Genomic DNA, 24,253 nt, shown 5'->3' on the forward strand with positions numbered 1-24,253 from the left:
AGAGGAGAGGAGAGGAGAGGAGAGGAGAGGAGAGAGAGAGAGAGAGAGAGAGAGAGAGAGAGAGAGAGAGAGGGAGGGAGAGGAGAGAGGAGAGAGGAGAGAGGAGAGAGGGAGAGAGGGAGAGAGGGAGAGAGGGAGAGAGGGAGAGAGGGAGAGAGGGCGGGGAGAGAGAGAGAGAATGTGTGAGTGTGTGAGTGTGTGTGTGGTGTATATGTTGAGGAGAGACTCTGATGTAGGAAAAGAACTGGATCTTGTGTGGTGATTATGGAGCTAGAGACAGGATGAGTTCATCAATCAAATTTTATTATTTTTTTCCTGAAAATAAAATCAGATGTCAGTGTGATATAAAGAAAGCAGTATTAGGGCTAAGTCAATCTTGCTGACAACCGTGTTTAACTTCTCTCACTTTGGGTCCTTATTTCAGAGGGCCTTTATTTATAGATGTTGATAAAAGTGGGGGTTGCTGGGGTACCCTAGGATGCCAACTCAACTGTCACCGTACTTGTGCTGGAATGTTCTCTAACTTTCACCCTGAGAAACCACATTCTGTGTCTCATGGTTCTTCCTTGAAGGGAACCATGGACCACCAGCTGTGAGTCTCTCTGGGGTGGCAGGACTTCTGACACTTGGGGGAGAGAGTGCTGAGGTCTCTTGACTTCCCAGATGCTAATCTGCAGCGCCTAGAAGTCTTGGGAGCCTGTACTGTTTCACAGTGCACCAAGACCCCAAGGTCCTAGGGCAGGCCTCAACACCTTGTCCACTAGAATTGGTTTTGTGGAACGTGGTGAAGTGAGTGACCTCCCCTTAGCTCATCTGAGGGATTTGTCTTCACTTGGACAGTAGTACCCTTTCTCCCAGATCTTTATTGTTTTCTGTATCTGAAATGGCCGTAAGTAAACCTCCACATTTCTAATGGTCTGTCTTGGAAATTCGTTAGAGTGAAGTTCACCTGCAAGTCTTCCTTTTTTCTTCTGAGGGATCCTTCCTTCCAGACGGATTCAGAGAGACGTCATGCCTTCCTCTTGAAAGGCTCATTAGCGCTTTTCTTCTAATGCTTCATAATTAAGCAGGATATTTTTTCTGGATTTCTAAGCCTCGTAATTGCTTTATTGTAGACTGTAGGTTGGGTTCCATCAGATGATCATCCAGTATTTATCGAGATGAATGTCGTGAACTGCAGACTCTCCGACTGCAGATGGAAGATATTTTAATTGTATCTGTACTGAAAGTGCACAGATGTTTTCTCTTGTCACTCTCGTCTCAGACGTGTGACAGCTGAGATGAACAGTGTAGCAGCTATTTGAATCGCACTTATACCGCGAGAGACTGTACACAATGCAGGATGGTTTAAAGAACTCACGAGATCTGCCCCAGTCAGATCCAAGGGCTATGCTGTTGATATCTGCAGGAGTTCTGGATGCCAACCCCTGCCCAAGGTTCACTGGTGGAAAGGCAGAATTATAGTATCCTCACGCTGATCCCCCAGTTGTAGCAGGAGGTTGTGGCTTTGCTTTGTTTTGTTGTAAAGTTCCCCAGTGGCCTTAAATATCCCACTGGGCTCTGTTTGTCATGGTGTCTACCACCTGCCAATAGTACTAAGTAAAAGACCAAGACATGGCCATTTGGAAGATGCATCATATTAAAACTATAGCCATGGTCGTCTATATGCTGCAGTGACAGGTTTTTAGCGCTACCAGAAACGTGACTGACCCTAGACCTGTCTTTTCATCTAGAAATCACAGTGTACAGGCATTTCAGGACTTTGGCCATCTATTCCCATGTGGTTTGTGTGATTAAGAGATTTTTAAATCTCATTTGGAATCAAGCAGGAGTGAAAAGAGACTGTGAGGTGGAGAATCTGAGACTCCTTTGTGCAACCTGCGGCACACGGTGCAGGATCGTTCATCCAGCAGGTGTTCAGTGATTGCTAAACAAATCTAAGAATAAAAGGCATTGTAACACGGTCTGTGGGGGGGGGGCAGATTCTCTATGGGAATTGCTTATAAAAGCTTCCTGTGGCAGTTTCTTGAAGTCACATGTGTTGGCAGATAATAACTCTACATTAGAATTTATAGTTTGCATGCAATTTTTTGGTAGAATCTCTCTCCTCTCTCTGTCTCTCTGCCTCTCCTCTTCTCTTCTCTTCTCTTCTCCCTTTCCCTCCCCCTCCCTCTCTTCCTCTTCCTCCCTACTTCCTTCCATCTCCCTCCTCCTCCTTCCTCCTTCCTCCTTCCTCCTCCTCCTCCTCCTCCTCCTCCTCCTCCTCCTCCTCCTCCTTCTTCTTCTTCTTCTTCTTCTCCTTCTCTCTCTCTCTCTCTCTCTCTCTCTCTCTCTCTCTCACTGGAACCCATCCAGACACGAACAGAAACTCACTTTGTACAACTCAGCCTCTACTGGAACAAGCTATGTCGCAGGGTTTCTGTGAGGAAGGAACCAGATTGGAACTTAGTTGGTGTTACTGTTTTTGTGTCTATTTTGAGACAGGTTCTTACTATGTAAACCAGGCTACTCTGGAACTTACTATGTAGACCAGACTGGTCTGGAACCCTCTATGTAAGCATGGATAGCTTAGAGCCCTCTATGTAGATCAGGCTTGTAGTCCTCCCTTTGTAGACAAGCCTGGCCTAGAACCTGCTATGTGGACCAGGCTCCTGGTGCCTTTGCCTCTTATATCCCGAGATTACAGGCAGATACCCACCACATCTGGCATGATAGTTAACTATCCTGTTAGTTGTTCTTACCCCGTATTTCACAATGCGAGAACTGATGTGCTAATATTAGCACTGGGACTGTAATTGAAACAATGTATTCAGATTAGCAGATGTAATCATCAAATACGTATTAACAAGCTTTCTAATTGCTACATCTTTGCAGAAGCAGCTAAATATAGGAGTAAGAAGTTAGAGTTAGTTATGAGTACTTCAGCAGCGTTCTTTTGAGAAACTTGGGCCAGCCACACCCATCTAAACTGACTGTGAGGACAACTGTGAACATTGCAAACCATTTGTGAGACCAAGAACTGTATTTGCAAAAATGACTCATGCATTACAGAAGATAAATCTGATGGAGATGAAAGGTCAGGATGGAGAGATGGCTCAGTTGTTGTTGAAAGCTAGGTTTACAATCAAGAATATAAGAGATTAAGAGTCACTATATTTGTAATAAACAGTTTTGCTCCTCTTTCCTTGCTTGACAGTCAATACTTGAGGCTATCCCGGATATTCCTGTTCACACCAATGGATCTGCAGATGCTGAGCAGTCGGTTCAGAGCGCGTTGAGTGGTGAGTGGCATGTCCCCTGGTGAGACTGTGCTAGCCCCTGGTGAGACAATGCAGCCCCCCTCGTGAGACTATGCTGTGTCTTCTTTGGGTCTGACATTCGGTGCAGTTAGCAGTCCGTTTTGGTTTTAGTATTTAATTTAACACATCCACTTTGAACACTGACTGGGTTAACACCATAAATGCATACATAGTACTTATGTGTATCACCATAAATGTATACAATACATAGTGTTTATCTGTGGGGACACTTGTGTGGGATACACAAGTATGGGTAATGTTTGGATCGATACATTGTATACATACACTGATACTGTTTGTATCAGGCTGAACCTATCTAACTCCTAAGCACATCTCATAACTTACCGCATTCTTTCTGATGACATTTTTAAGTTCCTTTCTTGCACATGTTTGAATCGTGGAGCACACAATTGTTAGAATTGGTCACCATGCTCGGCAATGGTACCTCAGACAGTTTTAGTCTTAGCTAATCCTGCCCCGCTGCTCATCCACACGTCTCTCCCCATCTTCACCTCTATTCTGCACGATGTGTTATAAGTCTGTTGCTTCCAGCACTCCCTGCCCTCGCTCACCTTCAGGCAGCCTCTTTTGTCACTACAAACCATGTTAACTCAGCTAAGTAGGAAGCGAAGCCTTCCTTCCCTTCCAACAAGTAAGGTAAGGGATTATCACTCAGGCAGTGGCTTTGACTTAGGCCTCCCCATAAGTACCATGATGTAGCCAGATGTTACAAGTAGGCTTCAAAGCCGCCTCATCCAAGGTTCCCGGTTACTGAGGAAGCATGTGTTGAACTTGAGCAGCCTCTGACACACAGGCGGACAGGACTGGCTCTTCTCTGAACTCCCAGCACTAGAGATGCTCTGAATGGTATCCTCCTAGTCCAAGGCTGGGCCCTGAGTCCCCTGCCTTCAGGATTCCTGTCTTTTGAGAAATACATATTCCTCTCCTTGGAGATGCATAGCTTATGCATTCACCATCCACATCCAAATGCCAAGAGGAGTCGATGAAAGCATCTGAGGATTGATCGTGGTGATGGCTGCTCAGCTGTGACCTGCCACAATCCATCGGCTTCATTCATCCAATGAAGAATTGCCTGATGTGTGGATTGCTTTTCCAATAATGCTAAGAGTGTAAATAAAATAACCAGGAGGAGAGACTTCCCAGAAATGTTTTCCAGTATGTCTGTTTACTGCCTGGGGTCAAGTTGTAATCCTACCATCAGGGACAGACACCCACATGAGTGGCTCAGTGGCTTGGAGACTCTGCCTGCTTGGTTCCTGATCGAGAAGACTCAATCCTTCCTTTCTGTGAGCAGAGCACAGACTTCTGCAGAAGTCAGGCATCCTGACTCACCTCCCCTCTGCCACTTTCTAACTCCTCTGCAACCCTTTGTTGTGTTCCAGCTTCTGCTCATACTCAAAACTGGAAAGGCATTCGTTTATAAACTTTCCACCCTGATTTTAATGGTGCCGCAAGTAGCTCTTTCATCGATCTTACTGATTAATTCCAACTTTTGTCACTCTGATCCCCTTGACCTTTCGTCAGAAAAAGTGTTCTGTTTATAGCCCAGTGATTCTTTACTTCCCACATAAAAAATGTTTGCCAGGCAGTGAAACAAAGTGTCGTGTTGAAATCCAACTCAGAAGCCAGAGTTTCGTGTTGGACAAATGGTTTGGGCCAAGGAATCATTTGCCTTAATTTGCAGCCTAGCCTGAGAAAGGCAGCTGTGGGACATTTATGTCCTATGACCCGGTCAGGTGCTGCTTAATATGCATCATGCAAAGATTCAGCCAATATCAAGTTATAGAAATCCAGAATAAGTTCCCCGAATACCTAGCAGTGGAGTCCACACTGAACAATCTTAAAAGGTGACCGTTTGTGCTTGGGAGAGTAGGAGGGAGTTTTTTGTTTGTTTGTTTGTTTGTTTTTGTTTTGTTTTGTTTTAACATCAGAGGAACACAGAGATACATGCTCTTCCAGGGTTAGCCTCTAATCCTTCAAAACATTCATAACTAATAAGAGTTTACAATGTTAAAACTTGGATTGGACAGTTGTTTCGGAAACTGGTAGAAATGTGTCCATACTTTTGTATTGTTTTTTTCTTTGTTTTTTTTGTTTTTTGTTTTTCGAGACAGGGTTTCTCTGTATAGCCATGGTTGTCCTGGAACTCACTTTGTAGACCAGGCTGGCCTCAAACTCAGAAATCCGCCTGCCTTTGCCTCCTGAGTTCTGGGATTAAAGGCATGCACCACCACGCCCGGCTATGTGTCCATACTTAAGGTCAAGGCAATACCATGTCACCCAGGCAGCTAGGCTCTGTTCCCCCAGATCTCGGTACCCCAGCGTACCTTGTAAACATTGGTAGTTTGTTTTGCAGCAAACGGCTGAAGGTTGTACTGCATCTCCTGTCTCTTGTTTTTATTTAGATGATGATTATCTCGGGAAGAACATTCCAGCAGAGGCTGAAGAGCTGTCCTTTGAGGTCTCTTACTCAGAAATGGTGACAGAAATGCCTGATAGAAATAAATGGAAGAAGTCGGACATTAAGAAAGAAGACTATGTCTTAACTGTGAGTAACCCCTCTGCGGTCAGTCCAGTAACTTGCTGAGAAGGCTTCTGTGCCAATGTGAGGACTGTTTTTCCTTTTATGTATGTGTAAGGGAGCTGGGGAGGCCAGGCCTCAGCCCCGTGTGTCTCCTGGGATATGCCTAATTGTGTTGTTTTATGTGTACATGCCATGCATAATCCTGCTCACAGGACAGCGGTAGGTATGGGCCTTGTAAGAAGGCAGTTGCTGGGCTGTGGGGATGGCGCAGTAGGTAAAAGCACTTGCCAGGAAAGCGTCTTGAGCTGGAGTCTGACCCTCCAGTACCCACGTGAAGATGCGCATGGTAGAGCTCCTCTGCAATCTCAGAGCTCCTTGCTAAGATAAGAGGCAGGGTTCAGGGGAGTTGAGGGTTCAGGTTCCCAACGTTTATAAGCCCAGTAGTGTCACATTCTCAGCAGCCAACATTACGGAAAGCCCCTGTCAAGTAGGATGAGAGACAAGGACTGACTCTGACGCCTACATGCCTGCTATGGCAAGCCTGCCTACACTTAGGTGTAGAGATGTGCATAGACACTCATCTTCTGACATCCACATGCCTGCCTCCGCATCCACATAGAAATGTGCACAGATACACATCTTTTGATGTCCACACACCTGCTACAGCAAGCCTGCCTATGCTTACACATAGACATGTGCACATACACACAAACACATTTATTTGGAAAAGGAGGAGAAGGGAGAGGAGGCTGCTGTCACAGCTGTGGTGGGGCTCTGGCTACAACCTTGACAGCTACACAATCCCACCCTTCAGGGTGCCATTTTGGCTCCAGTTAGCATAGCCTTGGTCTTTAGGTATTCTTAAACAACTACTCATTGTCTCTTAGGTCCAGGATGTTCTTCATAGGTATTTTTCCATTAGGTTTTGTTGTATAAATTTAGTGTGTCCTGATTTCACTTGATTAAAAAAAAAAATTGAACATCTTCACTGTGTCTTTTAGAAATTTATCATTCAGAAAACAAGATTTGGGTTGACCGAGACGGGGGACCTGTCTGTGGAAGACATGAAGAAAATCCGCCATCTCTCTCTGATTGAGCTGACGGCCTTCTTCGATGCTTTTGGGATACAACTGAAGAGAAACAAAACCGAGCGAGTGAGAGGCCGAGGTAACTATGAGGCCAGGCTGCCTGCCTCAGCACCGCCCTGGGACACAAGGACACGTTCCTGACTTTTGTGTTTTCTTCCTCCCTTGGCTCTGTTCTCTGCAGACAACGGGATTTTCGGAGTGCCACTTACAGTCCTCCTGGACAACGACCGGAAGAAGGACCCTGCAGTGAAAGTTCCCCTTGTGTTACAAAAAGTGAGTCCTGGGCAAAAGACCAGGGAGACAGTGAGCTCAGAGGGCACTTGTAGAGTTAAAGATGGGGGAGCCCTATTGAGGTCTGACCATTGCTTTTCACAGAGGGCCCTGTTTCAGGCACGTGAATTTGAGGGACAAGCCTCGGGAACCTTCTCACCTTGGGGGCTGTTGTTGCATGCCCTGGAACCTTGTTACATTGTTCCTTCATAAGAACAATGTTCTGTCAGGGATGGACGGTGTTCTGGCTTCTAGTTGTTTTGTCTGCTGCTGCTTGTGTAAACGCATGTGCTTACACGAATTTGCACGTGTTTATATGGATTTTTTTTTCCAAATCAAGATAGGGTCTCACTTTGTTGACTTGGCTATACTGGAACTCACAGAGATCCTCCTGCATCTGCCTACTAAGTGCTAGGATTAAAGGCATACCCACTATGTTTAGCTTGTTTGCATGCATTTCTGATTATTATCTTTAAGGATGTGATTGTTAATAGTCTATTTGCTGAACTTACAAGTGCTTTGTGAGATGTATCAAAAGCTATGTTTGCCAGATGGGTGTATGCAATCATTTTAGGGAGTTTTAAAACTCATATCAAGGTAATAAAGACAATATTACACACAATAAAGACAATAAATACACACACACACACACATATATATACACACATATATGTAATTTAAATAAAATATATTGAAGTAGAAAATATATTGAGCATTTAGATATCAGAATATATCAGTCTTCTAAATCTAATGTCAAATTTTAAGTACATATAATTGATAAAAAATAATTATTTTTAACCTAGAAAGCCAAATTATTATTATTATTATTATTATTATTATTAGGGTTTTTTTTTACTTATTCACTTTACATCCTGGTCACTGCCTCCCCCCCCCACAGTCACCCCCACCAACAATCCTTCACCCCACTCCTCCTCCCAAAGGATTTTTTTTTAATATCTCAACTGCTGTATCTAGAGCTCTCTATGATTGCTAAATACCAGTTTCACTTTTTTAAAGATCTAGGTTTCTTTTGCATTATGTCCGTGTCTCTGTGCATGCACACATACGTGTAAGCTCCTGCCGGGATGAGAAGATGATGATGTCAGATCCCCTGGTACTGTGGCGAGACTCCCTGTGAGGACTCTGCCAATTGAACTCGGGCCCTCTGCATGAGCAGGGTCTGTTCATAACCACTGAGTGGTCTCTCTGTGTCCTACAACTGATTTAAAAGTTGTGCAGTTTTCAAATAGGGGTAACAACTGAATCGGCTTACCTAAGTCCTCACTTACGTGCAACAGCGACGCCTGGTGGCACACTTAACACCGCAGGCCTTTATCATAGACCTCACTGGATTTTAAATGGTTTGTAAATGATACATAAAACCCTGGCTGGGGAAACAGACTTGCTTTAACCACACTAACAGTTCTGCATCCGCCCTCTTCTCCTCTTGTAAGTGGCTCCTGGCACCTCAACCAGAGCTGCTTCCTTAAGTCTGGTGATCAATTGACCAGTGAAGGAGCAGGGAGGGTGCAGTGACAGAGATGCTGGCATCCTTTCTGTGCAGAGGGGCTGTCTGTAGGGAGTCTCCCCATGGGAAGGGCTGTACCAGTGACGTCATATCCTGTGTCGTTAGCATGGAGAGGCCCAAGGGGCAGTTTTATTTTTTATCACCTTGCAAACACAGCAACTGGGGCAGAGGAGGATGAGCTAACGTCAGAGGTACACAGCGCATGCCCAGTCCATAAGTCCTTGTGAGCACATGCGCAGCCCAGAGTCCTTGAGTGCGTGTGCCAAGCTCCCGGAGTCCTTGTGGGAGCTTGCGCAGCCGAGAGTCCTTGTCCCCGTGCTGCCCTTCCTTCTCGGAAATTAAAGCACGAATGACATACTTTGTCCTAAATGTCAAGGATGGATTTTGAAAAAAAAAAAAAACAAAACAAAACCTTTAACCCAAGGCAGTTCAGCACAAGCTTAGATGAAAACCCAGCCGGGTCCTCAGCCTCCCTCAGCAGGCGGGAGAGCAGTACAGGCAGGGTTGAGAGAGCAGAGGCGAAGGTCATCAACACTGCCACCACCATCATGTCCTCACCGCCATCAACACCATCGCCACCACTACCATGAGTCTTTAAGAGAGTGGTTAATTCTTACATGTCTAAGTCCTTAGTTAATATTCTAGAATTCTTTTAAGTTCTTAGTCAGGTCCTTTGTAACCAATGAGGGTAGATTTAGATGAGATCACGTGCATTGCAGGGTAGTGTGGCTGTAGACACATGGCGTGGTTTAGCATTTGTTCCTATTGGTTGGTCAACATAAGAGAAATGATTATCGTATTTGAAAGATACAAGTTGGAAACATAGCACAGTAGATAAGACAACACACCCAACAGAGTCTATGAGTAGGAGTTGATGTTGAGAAGTTACGGCATAGATCTAAATGGAGAATTTGCTCGCTGGCAAATCAGAGGCAATGTTGATTTTCTTGGGTAATTATTAGTATTTAAGAAATCATTTGTGTATCAGGTTCATAGGCACAGTTAGCAGCCTACTGGTTATTTAGAATTATTTATTATTCTCATTATTATTACTATTAGAATGTTTATCATCCTACAGAGGTACTTAATTTGTGTAATTTATTGTCAATTTCCAGTTTTTTCAGAAAGTCGAGGAATCAGGTCTGGAATCGGAAGGAATTTTTCGACTCTCCGGATGTACTGCCAAAGTCAAGGTACTCAGTGCTCTCTCTCTCTCTTCCTAAAGACGTGAGCAGTCTTTGGTTAGCCTTGGTCAGGACCCGTGAAACATTTATAACATTGGTTGGGGGCTTGCTTATAGTTTCAGAGGGTGTGTCCATTGTCATCGTGGCAAGGGGGCTGGGGTGGGAACATGGCAAGAGCATGGGAGTATGGTGGCACTCAGGATGCGGCAGCAGTTGCTAAGAGCTTCACCATGATCAGAAGGCAGAGAGAAGAAAAAAATGGGCCTAGCATGGGCTTTGGAAAACTCAAAGCCCACCCCCCAATGACGCACTTCCTCTACCAAGACCACAGCTACTTCACAAGGCCACACCTACTTCATAAGGCCATACCTCCTAACCCTTCTCGAATAGTGTCACTTCCTAATGACTAAGCGGTCAAATATATGAGCCTATGGGGGACATTCTTAAGCCACCATGACCCAGTTCCAGTGAGCATCAGAAATCTCGTCTCTGTGGCTGCCATTGTTCCTTTGATAGTATCGCTTGGCTTGCCATAATACTCTTCAGTACTTCGGTTGTATGTTTCTTCCATGCTGCCATTCTTAGAACCTAGAAGAGTGAAACATTGCCATTAAAACTGTTGCTTGTCTTCAGTTTGGAGTTTGAAACACCAGGACCTGTTTAGGGGATCAACTATTTTGGGGTTTTTTTTTGGCCTTTAGGAGTCTTTGAGCTCATAGCCCATTGGCTTTGACTTCCATTGCTAATTGCTCGCAGCTGAGACCCATTCTTAGACTCTTCTTTGGCCAGACTTCGTCTAAGAATTTGTAGCAGTGCTCCTAACCACTGGCATACTCACTCAGCAGCAGCTCCGAAACCCCAGTTCCATGTATGGTAACGCCAGCATCTACATAAAACCCCAGCGCAGCAGTGTGAATTCCTTTGCTCTGCCTTCTTATACCCACCCAGGCAAGCTCTACAGAGCAGTGAGGAGTCCTGGAGGGGCGAACCTTTTCTAGTAAGAGCTTTCATTGCGTTTCCTTTTGGGCACACACATGCTTACATTTTGGTCACCCCAGTCTGTGGACACCCAATGATGGGCCTTGCAAAGAATGTGCAAGTGGTGGTGAAGAATTGATTGTGATAAGCCAAGGAAAGAAAAGGCACAGGGGTGGAGAGGAATCCCTTCATTAATTCACTTATGTACACACTTGAGGGAATCTATACCTATGAGAAGGGTCAAGGTAGAAATGTGGAAATATGGTAGCATATTTCTTTCTTTCTTTCTTTCTTTCTTTCTTTCTTTCTTTCTTTCTTTGGTTTTGGTTTTGGTTTTGGTTTTGGTTTTTCAAGACAGGGTTTCTCTGTGTAGCTCTGGCTGTCCTGGAACTCACTCTGTAGACCAGGTTGGCCTCGAACTCAGAAATCCACCTGCCTCTGTCTCCCAAGTGCTGGGATTAAAGGCGTGCGCCACCACGCCCAGCCGGCAGCATATTTCTTGAGTGAAAAGAAATCAAGTAGGCTGTGTCTATTGGCTCCTCCAAAGCAACAATGGACTGGTTGGTGGTGAAAGAGAGCTGGTAGGACCTGGGCTATGGTACAAGCTTGTCACTTCCTCCCAACAGGGGAGCCCTGCACTGGGCAGAATGGGGCAAGCCTGGAGCCATCTACCTGATCAGTCACTGACTAGCATAGGTGCTGGGCCTGACCAGCCGACAGAATCAGCCACCTGAGCCTCTTTGTAAATGAACGTGGCAAGTTCTCATTTGTAGGGATGTCTGAAACTGGGCAGGTTGGAAATTAGGACTCCATTCAGCAAGGAGCTGGTTAAATACTAACACAGTTTCATTTGGAAGGCTCCTGAAGTGAGCTTGTTTCGATTTATCATGTTCCATTCGTAGGCACGCCTCTGGGGAGAACGCGCAGTAATGAGGATAAAGCGTGGGCTGCTTTGGTTGTCTAAGTTATCAGCTGAGTCAGAGAGTGGAAAGAGAGCCAAAGAGCCAGGCTTCCCCACCAGAATCAAACTCCACACCTCTAAGCCCCGCTCTGTGCAGATCCATAGTGAAGAGAAAAGTTTCTTATGTGCCCCACGTATGATGTTAGAGTGGAAGTTACATTTCTTCGACAACCCTTTGTGTGAAACCTGCTAACCAAAGGCTGATCACCCTTCAGTGTGTTCACAGACCTATGAGTTCCCAACCCGAATTTAGGTCAAGGTCTTTTTCCCTTACTCTTTTTGACGTTGTGTCAGCTGGTTTGTTCTGCCGCTTGTTAGTCCACAAATGCAATCCAGATGTTTTCCTAGCTCTGGTTTCAGGCAAGCAAGCATGGAAGAAATCCGAGCCAGTGAGCAGACACAGTGAGGAACCGCTGTGGCTAGAGAGACAGTGGCCCTGGATACATTGCCTAGGCCTTCACGTTCCCTTTATTCAAACCTTCAGAACCTGTGCTGGTTAAGTTTTCTGCTGTGTTTTCCTCATCCCTGAAGTACATTTCTGACAGAACGTGCTTGGGGAAAGGCAGTTTTCAAAAGCCATTATAATTACTCTTGATTCGAGCCAAGTAAATGACAGCAGCCATGGGGGGGTGGGAGGGGATGGTGATATTGAGTGGTCCAGCTTTGTGTTCTAGATGATCAGTGGGCCTGACAGGGACTCAGGCCTGAGAGGAAGCTGCTCACCTAGAGCCAAACGAGGGCATTGCTGCAAAGCCAGCTCCCAAGTCTGAGGCCCACAGATCATTTGGAACCAATTTGATGCTTTGGAATGCTCAGTGATTTTCTTTTCAAAACATCACAGAAATCTGAGCCAAACGCTGGAAACGTGTTTTATGGAAGAAGGCAGACTGTTTGACGTGTAAGCTCTCCTTGCCTCTGCTGCCCGTTCTTCTGAGGTTAGCTGTAGATGCTTTGGAGTTATGTCACCCTGTGTGTTTCGTCTCTCTCCTGAGTTGGTAGCTTCAGGCTGGGGCTTTGCTTTTTTTTTTTTTTTTTTTTTTTTTTTTTTTTTGTGAAGATACTTCAGAAACTGATGTAGCCTTCTCTGTGCTCCAAGGAGACTTAAGGACATGACTTTGACTCTGCCTGTGTCCTCCTTAGTGGTAGACAAAAAAATAGGTTTCTATTGACTGATAGATTGGCGGGTTGGGTGATTGGTGGATTGGTTGGTTGATGGGTTGGTTGATTGGTTGGTTGTTGCTGGGTTAGTTGGTTGATGGGTTGATTGGTTGGTTGATGGGTTGGTTGATTGGTTGGTTGTTGCTGGGTTAGTTGGTTGATGGGTTGGTTGGTTGGTTGGTTGATGGGTTGGTTGGTTGGCTTTTTTGAGACATAAACTCATCATTTGAATCCAGGCTGGCTGCATACCCATCAGTATCCTGCCTTGGCACCTAACTCAGCGAGCTTGACACAGATTTCAGTTTCGCAGCCCCTGGAAGCCGTAGAAACGCTTGTGTTTGGCATGAGATGAACAAAACGGCTGGCTCTGTTTGGGGCTAAAAGTAGGCGTCTCACGAGAATGAGGCAAAGGCTGTAAAAAAGGGAAAGGCTACTCAAGTCTCATCTAAGTATCTCTTTAGGGCTGTATCAGTCAGATGCTTCCAGGTTCCGGTTGTTTGAGGTAAACCCTCAAGTCCAAAGGCATGGATGAAAATGAGTCTGACCATAGTAAAGAAGCTTAAAGAACAGTTGCCACTGATAAATAGATGAACCGACAATGCAGACTCTTTCAAGTAGGAACTGACTGTGAGTGGAACTGACAGAGAAAGGCCTGGTGCTTTAACACAAGCTGTTTGCCTAGTGCACTGGAGCAAAGGATACACCAACATGTGGAAGGTGTGTGTGTGTGTGTGTGTGTGTGTTGGCAGAGAGCTGCTGTACCCGTTCCAGGAAAGTCATTATTCTGCCTGCACTCTGCGGTGAAGTCAGAGTTACTTTATTGGAGCATTTCTCATTCCACATGTGAAAGAGCGGAGAGGCATGTGTTCATGGTCTGACTTAGGAACAGAAGGGAGGGTAGCAGCAAGGTTATGATGAAAGAAAAATGTCACTTCTGTCAAATTTGAGCAAAGACTTTATCACGTGGGGGCTGTGCGATCCCACCAAAACCACAGAAGTAGAGCTACAGACTCCAAAAAGAGGTTTTATAGCTGTGCAGAATTGGCCAGTTGTTTCAAGATTATTATTGTTTTCAGGATACCTCGGGAAATGCTTTTAAAAATTAACTCGTAAATAGGCATTCCAGCTCAATCATGTGGGAAGGTTAGGGTTAGCAGGTGTTAACTTTAGCTGTCAAGTCGGAGAAAAAAAAAAAAAGAATAGTCTGTGTAATGATGGTGGGAAAGAGGCCATGACATTCAATCTCTCTGAGTACTGACCAACTGCTTTGCTTTGCAGCAGTACCGCGAAGAACTGGATGCCAGGTTCAATGCTGACAAGTTCAAGTGGGACAAGATGTGTCACAGAGAAGCTGCGGTCATGTTGAAAGCATTCTTCAGAGAGCTGCCCACCTCTCTCTTCCCTGTTGAATATATACCCGCCTTCATCTCTCTGATGAAAAGTAGGTTGAAGAAGTTAGATATGATTAAATATACGTAGAACATAAGTCAGCACAGCCTAATGTGCCAGGTTGATCCATGAAGTGTGGTTACTCTGTGCAGACTGGCGGTGCCTGTGGACCCTGGGGTGGAAGACCATTTATGATAGTCCTGGGTTCGCACATCTAAATCAGATTGTTGTCCCTAATTTTTTAATTTGCTAAAGAAGAAACCTTGCTATTTTAAGGAGACTATAGTGTTTTTCAGCTCTGGAAGGTCCAGTGGATGCTTTTCAATATTTTAATTTGCCTGTTGGCAGGCTCTGTCTTTTCATTCATTCTACATTACTTTCTTTCACATCGCTTGCATACTTTGAGAGCTGCTTTAAAACCTTGTCTGCTAGTTCCAGCCCCTGGGTCATCTCATGGCCTGGGTCTTCTTCGAGGATGGATAAATACTCTTCTTATTTTGTATGCGCAGCAAGTTTAGAGTCTGTTCGGGTGATGTGTTCGGCTGCAGTGTTTAAATAGGACATATGCTTCACAAGACCAAAGATGCTATCAGTCATTGATACGGTGACTCAGCATTTAATTTATGTGTCTGTGTATGTATGGGGGGTGTGTGTCTTAGTTAGGGTTTTACTGCTGTGAACAGACACCATGACCAAGGCAAATCTTACAAAACACAACATTTACTTGGGGCTGGCTTACAGGTTCAGAGGTTCAGTCCATTATCATCAAGGTGGGAACATGGTAGCATCCAGGCTGTCATGGCGCAGGCAGAGCTGAGAGTTCTGCGTCTTCTTCTAAAGGCTGCTAGTAGAAGACTCACTTCCAAGCAACTGGGGTGATAGTCTTAAGCCCACACCCACAGTGACACACCTACTCCAACCAGGTCACACCGATTCCAACAAGACCACACCTCCAAATCGTGCCACTCCCTAGTCCAAGAATATACAAACCATCACAGTGTGTGAGTGTGTGGGGGGTGTGAGTGTGTGGTGTGGGTGTGAGTGTGTGGTGTGGGTGTGAGTGTGTGGTGTGGGTGTGTATTTGTGAATGTATGTGAGTGTGTGTGTGAGCATGTATTTGTGTATGTTTTTGTGAGTGTGGGGGTGTATGAGTGTGTTTGAGTGTGTGTGCTGTGAGTGTGTGAGTGTATGAATATGTGAGAGTGTGTGTTTTATGTATTTGAGTGTGTGAATATGTGTGTGATGTGTGTGTGTATTTGTGTCTGTGAGTGTATGAGTGTATGTGAGTGTGTATGTAAGTATGTGTGAGTGTGTATGCGTGTGTATGAGTGTATGTGAGTGTGTGTGCCGTGAGAGTGTGTGTTTTGTGTATTTGTGAGTGTGTGAATATGTGTGTGACTGTGCATATTTGTGTCTGGGTGTGTATGAGTATGTGAGTGGGTATGTAATAATGTGTGAGTATGTGGTGCGAATAAGTGACTATGTGAGTGTGTGAGTGTGTGTACACGTGTGTGTATGTTGGAACTACCTTCTTCATACTACATGGAACTCAGAGAGCACAGATTGTTTACCACTCATGTGCAGAGTCACTGCATCTTTTCAGTCTTGGCCTCCAACTTGCTGGTTCTGTTAAAGGACTAGATGGTTCTCTAGGGAGGAGGAAGGACGTTCCATACTAGTGCGCATTACATAAATTAGCCACAAACTGTTATCGAGACAGCGTATGGCCAAGTTCTATCAGTAAAAGGAAAATGGAACATTTGCCAACTCAGACTTGTAATTGAGACAGGAACATCATAATTCTCTGAAATGGACGGAGCTTCCACACCTGGACACCTACCTGCACGGCTACACAGCGACACGCCTGCACACCTGCACGCCTGCATGCCTACATTCCCTCCATACCCGCACACCTCCATGCCTGCACTTGCACCTGCATCCCTTGTCTCTTGCTCAGGGCTGTTCTGGCATTGATCACATCTGATGACGGGGCTCTCGGCCTGCAATTCATATGGCAAGAGAAGGTTTCATCTGAGTTTGGTACTGGACATGTTCTTCCTAGGTCCTGGTATTTACACGTGTTCACGCATTAGCCTTTACCGTATGTACTAGGTCTATGGCATGTTCTTTTTAAAAACTTCGACGTGGCTTCCTAAAGTCCAAGTGAGTAATGCTGAGACAATGTGATTGGATCTGTGAATGTACCTCCCCTGTTCCCACACAGGGGTGTACACATATCGCCAGCCCCCTCCAACTACACACACACACACACACACACACACACACACTGCTGCAGTAGGTTCTTTACTTGAGGTTTCCCTTACTAGGCTGCTCCATGCTTTTACTAACAACCGATGGTCTCCAGCCAGACTGTAAAGGGATCGTAAAGGTAGCCTCCAGCTTGAGTACTTCCCAGGACTCCAGAGCCCAAGCTTCTCCAGAAACTCTTCACCAACAGATAATTTGGAAGAGGATACAGAGAGAAAAGCACTTGAAATTTTCAGCATGGATGGCTGTACATTATCCTGGGTGGATGGACTTCCCTGAGTGTGCAGCCAACCCTCTGGCGCCATCTTGTGTCATTAGGGAATAACGGTCCCCACAGTCTCCCAAACTAACCGCTTCCCCAAATGTCTATGTGAGATAGGGAATAAATGCCACTGTGCACACATGTATGATGACAACTGTTTCTAGGCACTGACTTGAACATTGTGTGAGTACTAACTTGTGTAATCCTCATGCCAGCCCTGTGGATATGCAGAAAGGGTGAATGCCTTAGTACTAAAAGCAGGATTCGAACCTGGCTCTAGAACAAACGTCCTTAGTGGCTGCGGGCTGTTGTGTCCTTGAGCGCAATGCTTACTTGCTCTTGAATTGAGCCTCATCCTCTATTCACAGAGTAAGGCAGGTTCCACGGGCACACCCTGAAAAGGAAACTGTCCTATAAATCTATAATTATTAAAGGGTCTTTTTGGCTACCTGCCTATAAACAGGCATCCTGGGATGGAAAGGGAGGTGACAGACTGAGGCTCTTGTCCAAATGAACAAATTGACATTGTTGAGCTTGAAAGCCTGGCCCTTCCCACTAAACTGTCAGAGCCCTCCTGTGCAACCAGATGTTCGCATGATTGCTGTCAGAACGCATCAGTGTGGTTTCAAGCGTGTGATTATTTCTGTCTTCTTGTTAGGAGGGCCTGACATCAAAGTACAGTTTCAAGCCTTGCACCTCATGGTCATGGCCCTGCCTGACGCCAACAGGGACACAGCGCAGGTAAGTGGGGCTTGTCTGGGGGAAGCAGAAGTGTGATGGCTTACAGAGCCAACTGCATGGTGCAGCCCCCACCGCCTTGCATGCCACACCCCCATGATGCTGCAGAGAGGCAGACACAAAGGATGGAGATTCCAGAACTCTTTCTGAACATTAACATTTAGTTCCCTCAGTGTAACTGAGGGATGCTGAGTGACTAACCAGATGCCAGGATTAAGTGTGATGAATAGAAAGGAAAAGAAGAGAGGCTTACTCATACCAGGATCTGGAGCAAATGAGAGCAGTTAATATCTTCTAAGAACACAGTTCTATCTGGAACTCGCTCCAGCCTGGGGGGAATAATTGTAATGAGCTTTGAGGAGGGCAGCTAAGACCATTGGACTGTGTGAGATTTTTAAAATATTCCTGTTTTAGAACAAATACAGAAAATATAATTTAAATAGTTCTAAGTTTTAGGAGTTTAGATATCACTTGCTAGGGTCTAGACATTTCTTCAGAGTGAGAAAAAATAAGCCCAGAGAAGCAACTTCTCTGCTCACCAGCAACAGAGCATCTGATACACTTGTACCCGTGGTTCCTCTTCCCTGCCTTCCCTAACTTCCAGACCTGTTTCTTTGTTGTACACTTTGAAATCCGAAATTCTCTCTTGTAGTTTTGATGGTGAATATGCTCTTAGAAAGCTGGTATAGGCAGGGCAGGTACTTGGACCCTCTGAACTGACACTGAAGTGTGATGAGCTGAAAGAGCCCCTAATTTTAAGGCCAGTCAAAAGGATGCAGAAAATGGAGATGTCATGTTGCTTTCTTTCTGCATGCTTTTTTGTTGTTGTTGTTGTTGGGGGGAAGGGGTTTTCCAAGAGTGGAAACATTTGAGTAATTTAAAAAACATGTTGTGCATGCCCATAGCCCTAGCCCTGGGGGTTCTGAGGCAAGAGGATTGTTGAGAGTTCAAGGCCAGTGTGAGCCTGGTTATCTAGCCTGCCCCCCACGGCATAAAACAGAGCACACACACAGTCTTTGTCTTTCCATTTTAAAATGTCGGAGCTCAGATTAGAACTGCTGGCTATAAGGAAGGCAGGAACACAGCTGGACAGTGTGCTTTTTTGCTTCAGATCCTTGGTGCCCCCACTTAACCGACTGATGCTGGATGGTCGATTTGTTCCATCCATCCCCAGCCCAATCTCCTTCCTGCCTGTACGATCATTATAAATATCTGCCTTGTAGAGTTTACACAGTGAGTGAAACAAAATAGTATCAATTACTGAGAATACTGCCTGAATCATAGACTTGCAAGTCTGTGGGATCTATTAAAAAGGCATGTTAAACATGTCCTAATCAAAGAGACTATGGTAGGGCCGAGGAGCAAGGGGGATGGATCCGTCAATAAAATGCTCCTGAGGAAATCCTGAGAGCCTGAGTTCCGGTCCCCGTGACCGAAGGAAAGCTGCTTGTGTCTGTAATCCCACTACCATGGAGGAAGAGACAGGACTGTTCCAGCGCCTAGATACATGGCCGAGCTGAATCAGCAAGCCTCAGTGACGCACCCTGTGACGCACCCTGTCAAAAAATAAGCCCGCTACAGTTCAGTCCCCAGGTCCCAGGCAGGAGACGGCAGACGCCCAAGAGTTGTTCTCTGCGCTCCACATGTGTACATGGCACAGGCATGTCTATATACATACATATAGATGTGTGTACACACACACACGCACATGCTCATGCACACACAGAGGAGAATCCAGACTTGAGAAAACAAAGAGTTCTCTCTGGGCGTTCTAGCCTCTTGGTGAAGGGCCAATGGTTTTCGTAAGGGCCGGATCGTGGTAATTCAGTGCACTTGGGAAATTACCAAGTTTCTTTATCTTTTTCTTTTAATGCTTACAAAAGCTGCACATACACATTGCTGTTCCAGGTGAAGATTTTCATAATTAAAAAAGCAGTCCAAAGAACCAGGCATTATGGCATGCATGCAATGCCAGGAAATGCTTAGGAAACTGAGGCAGGGGGATCACGAGTTAGAGGCCAGAATGAACAATAAAACAAGCACACAAACAACTTCAGAAAGATGGTCTGTCTAAAGTCGTGTCTGGAAACGTCCACCTGCCTTTGCATTTGGGCTGAGGGAGGAGAGGCTCCTGATGCTTACATTATTTTTTTTTTCTCAAGAAAACAGTAAATTGCTCTAGGCAGTGGGGCTTTCAGTTGAGGGCATTCTCACTTACAGAATTATTTTCCTTCCTTCACAACAGAATTGCATTTATTTTGTTTGAGCTGCAGTGTTTTCCTCTCCCTGGTTGATGTTTAATTTCAATATTTGTCAAGCCCATTTAGGATTAGAAAGAAAGCCTATTATCTGTAGACTCCATGGTAATAAGCCCATAAGAAGGGAATTATTTTATGAAGCAGACATCTGAATTAACTGCTCATGTGTCTCCTTCTAAGCAGTTTAAGGGGACATAGGACACATTTGCTCATCCTCGCCTTTGCGTACTTTCCTAGCAACACAGCGAAGGGCTCTAGGGGTGAGTGGTCAGAGAAGCCCGTCGGTGGCTCACAAGGGTAGGACCCGCTTCTCCTGTCTCTCGTTAGGCTCTGATGACATTCTTCAATAAAGTGATCGCCAATGAATCCAAGAACCGCATGAACCTGTGGAACATTTCCACAGTGATGGCGCCCAACCTGTTCTTCAGCAGAAGCAAGCACTCTGACTACGAGGAACTGCTGCTGGCCAACACGGCGACCCACATCATCCGCCTGATGCTGAAGTACCAGAAAATTCTATGGAAGGTGGGTAGGGCTTTGATGGCTGTCCAGTGTGCCTATGAGAGACACCAGCTGCAGGGAGATGTGTAAGCTCAGGAGCAAGGGGATCTTGGAAACAGAAAGAGGCAGAAATGTGAGAAAATAACTCACGGTCGTTTGAGGCATCCACAAACAGTTAACCTTCCCCATCCATGGGTTCTTCAGCTCTAGATTTAACCAAGCGTAACTCCAAAGAGCCTTCCAAAATTGTATATATGTGCCAAACTTTCTTGTTACTAGTCCCTAAAAAGCACAATAAAACAGTGCCGTACACCGCATTTGCATTGGATCAAACATTGTGAATCATTGAAAGTTGTACAGAGGAGGATCTGTGCGGGTTATGGGCAAACACTATACTATAGCCAAGCATACAAGGATTTGAGAATCCAAAGGGGTCCTAGAACCGGCTCCTCTCGGCGACCAAGGGACAGCAGGACACTCTTTCGAACCACGTTTTCTCTTCTAAACTGAAACCCTCCTCATTTTTCCAATCTCAAGGATATATGTCACAGTTCGAGGACAATGAGGGCGGAAGCCGCGTTTCTATAAGAAAAGGCTAAATCTACCAAGTGCTTCCATTTAAGGGTTTCTTTCTTCTCCAGGTTCCATCTTTCTTGATCACCCAGGTCAGAAGGATGAATGAGGCCACCATGCTGTTGAAGAAGCAGCTCCCGAGTATGAAGAAGCTGCTCAGGAGGAAGACCCTGGATCGAGAGGTGAGAGCATCAGCGGGGCAGACCCACAGCAGGGCCGTGGCAAGCCGCCACCTTCTCAAAGGAAGGTTACGTTAATACACCACACAGATATTGTGGAAAGTTCCAATAAACAGAGCACTGGGCTCTTCCTGTTGGGCTGAGTTATCTGCTTTGGGGTTAGAGTCCTTGAAATGTTAGTCTCATGAAAAACATTTGGTATTCCAGGAATAACTTCTTAGAATGTCCTTTTAGTGGCTTACAGGCAGATAGATTGTCAGACTTGAATGTGACGTGTTCCCCAAAGGCCCAAAGTGTCCCCCTGCTGCTGCTGCTGCTGCTGCTGCTGCTGCTGCTGCTCTGCCCTGGTGGATGCAGACCTGTGGGGCCATAAGTCAAAATGAGTCCTTTCTCTCTTCAGCTGGTTTAGTCAGGATATTCTACTGCAGCAGCAAGGACGTACCTATGACAGTATATCAAATAAGTAGGAAAAGAATTTTTTTTGATGGTGGAAAACTGGAATAGAGAATAGATAATTGTCAATTGACAAAAAAAAAAAAAAAAATTAAACTCATAGCATTTCCAGAGATTTTCTATTGAGCACACTTATCTATGTGGAGGTAGACATAGAAATATTTTTCAAAATAATTATGTTGCTTTAATTAAATGTGGAGGGTGGCAGTGCATTCTAGGCACTGATTTTATTCAACTCTGAGAGTGCAAAACCTTGCAGTTTAGGGACTAAGGGATTGAAGTGCCATGAACACTCAGGAGTGTGCAAGAGTGTAAGACCAGCTGTGGCGCTGGTGAGCCAGAGCCACTGATACAGCAATAATACAGATACAGGTGCCAATGTGGCTTTGTGCATAACAATGAAGGAAGCAGATTCTAAGCTCCATCTTGAAGGGAGAAAGGGCGAACATGGGGAAGGGATGCAGGGTTTGCCAAGGCGCGGGGGATTGTGGGGAGTCAGAGATTAGTCCTCACTGACATGCTCACAATCACAACTAATGCCTGTATTCCACTTATTGATTACATGAAAAATTAAGTCTTTATGAAAAAAACCAACCTCTTTTTTTCCCCCTGTGCTGGGATCAAACTCAGGGCCTTGCACTGCTAGGCAGTCACTCCAGGAGCAAGCTAGCTCCTCACCAGAACCATCAGGTTGGTTAACTTGACAGATTTTTCAGCCTGGGTCCAACATCTGGACTTTGCTAGGGTCAGTTCCTTTAGAAACTATGGAGACGAGAAAAGCACCCACCGGGGCAGCTGGGACGCAGGGTCAGCTGACACTCGCCAGCTACCCACAACACCCGCCACAGGATCTTAAGACTTCTGGTGAGTGGAGCACAGCTTCTGCTCCAATCCAATTGCGCGGGACCTGAGACTGCATTAGTTAGGGAAGCAGAAACCGGCCTGAGTAGGGCCACAGGCCTCACCCGGCTGGATCAGCGCCGGGGTAGCGGGAGCGCAGGGTTGCCTGACACCCGCCAGCTACCCACGACCCCCGCCGCAGGATTTTGGGACTGCTGGTGAGTGGAACACAGCTTCTGCTCCAATCCAATTGCGCGGGACCTGAGACTGCATTAGTTAGGGAAGCAGAAACCGGCCTGAGTAGGGCCACAGGCCTCACCCGGCCAGATCAGCGCCAGGGTAGCGGGAGCGCAGGGTTGCCTGACACCCGCCAGCTACCCACGACCCCCGCCGCAGGATTTTGGGACTGCTGGTGAGTGGAACACAGCTTCTGCTCCAATCCAATTGCGCGGGACCTGAGACTGCATTAGTTAGGGAAGCAGAAACCGGCCTGAGTAGGGCCACAGGCCTCACCCGGCCAGATCAGCGCCAGGGTAGCGGGAGCGCAGGGTTGCCTGACACCCGCCAGCTACCCACGACCCCCGCCGCAGGATTTTGGGACTGCTGGTGAGTGGAACACAGCTTCTGCTCCAGTCCAATCACGCGGGACCTGAGACTGCTCTGGTTGGGGAGAGAGAAATCCGGCCTACATAGGGCCACAACCCTCTTCCGGTCAGAAAAGCACCGGGGCAGCTGGGACGCAGGGTCGACTGACACTCGCCAGCTACCCACAACACCCACCACAGGATCTTAAGACTTCTGGAGAGTGGAACACAGCTTCTGCTCCAATCCAATTGCACGCGGGACCAGAGACTGCATTAGTTAGGAAAGCAGAAAAACGGCCTGAGTAGGACCACAGGCCTCTTCCGGCTGGACCAGCACCGGGGTACCGTCAGCTACCCACGACCCCCGCCGCAGGATTTAGAGACTGCTGGTGAGTGGAACACAGCTTCTGCTCCAATCTTTAAATAGTGACAACGATAACAACTAACCCCAGAGATTACCAGATGGCGAAAGGTAAACGTAATAATCTTACTAACAGGAACCAAGACCACTCACCATCATCAGAACCCAGCACCCCCACTTCGCCCAGTCCAGGGCACCCCAACACACCGGAAAAGCTAGACACGGATTTAAAAGCATATCTCCTGATGATGATAGAGGACTTCAAGAAGGACTTTAATAACACACTTAAAGAAATGCAGGAGAACACTGATAAAAAGGCAGAAGACAATAAAGAGGAAGCACAAAAATCCCTTAAAGAATTGCAGGAGAACACTGCTAAAGAGTTACAAATCCTTAAAGAAAAACATGATAACATAATCAAACAGGTAGAAGTCCTTACAGAAAAACAGGAAAACACATCCAAACAGATGATGGAAATGAACAAAACCATACTAGACCTAAAAAGGGAAGTAGACACAATAAAGAAAACCCAAAATGAGGCAACACTGGAGATAGAAACCCTAGGAAAGAAATCTGGAACCATAGATACCAGCATCAGCAACAGAATACAAGAGATGGAAGAGAGAATCTCAGGTGCAGAAGACTCCATAGAGAACATTGGCACAACAATCAAGGAAAATGTAAAATGCAAAAAGATCCTAACTCAAAACATCCAAGAAATACAGGACATAATGAGAAGACCAAACCTACGGATAATAGGAGTGGATGAGAATGAAGATTTTCAACTCAAAGGACCAGCAAACATCTTCAACAAAATTATAGAAGAAAACTTCCCA

General features: G+C 45.8%; 1 protein-coding gene across 3 annotated transcripts in view; it reads left to right on the plus strand.

Annotated features, from left to right (window-relative positions):
* Arhgap28 (Rho GTPase activating protein 28) overlaps positions 1-24,253 on the plus strand; it is a 162,420-nt gene that overhangs the window by 120,152 nt on the left and 18,015 nt on the right. For all 3 annotated transcript variants that reach the window (XM_021149846.3, XM_029470857.2, XM_085832877.1), the window contains exons 6-14: positions 3,197-3,281; positions 5,726-5,868; positions 6,846-7,011; positions 7,114-7,205; positions 9,846-9,923; positions 14,290-14,452; positions 17,589-17,671; positions 20,254-20,451; positions 21,069-21,182. In XM_021149846.3, coding sequence (XP_021005505.1) covers positions 3,197-3,281; positions 5,726-5,868; positions 6,846-7,011; positions 7,114-7,205; positions 9,846-9,923; positions 14,290-14,452; positions 17,589-17,671; positions 20,254-20,451; positions 21,069-21,182 — 1,122 coding nt within the window. The remainder of the gene's footprint in view (positions 1-3,196; positions 3,282-5,725; positions 5,869-6,845; positions 7,012-7,113; positions 7,206-9,845; positions 9,924-14,289; positions 14,453-17,588; positions 17,672-20,253; positions 20,452-21,068; positions 21,183-24,253) is intronic.

This window comes from Mus caroli, unplaced genomic scaffold, assembly GCF_978045245.1.
Source record: "Mus caroli unplaced genomic scaffold, Mus_caroli_1 scaffold_18, whole genome shotgun sequence".
NCBI lineage: Eukaryota > Metazoa > Chordata > Mammalia > Rodentia > Muridae > Mus > Mus caroli.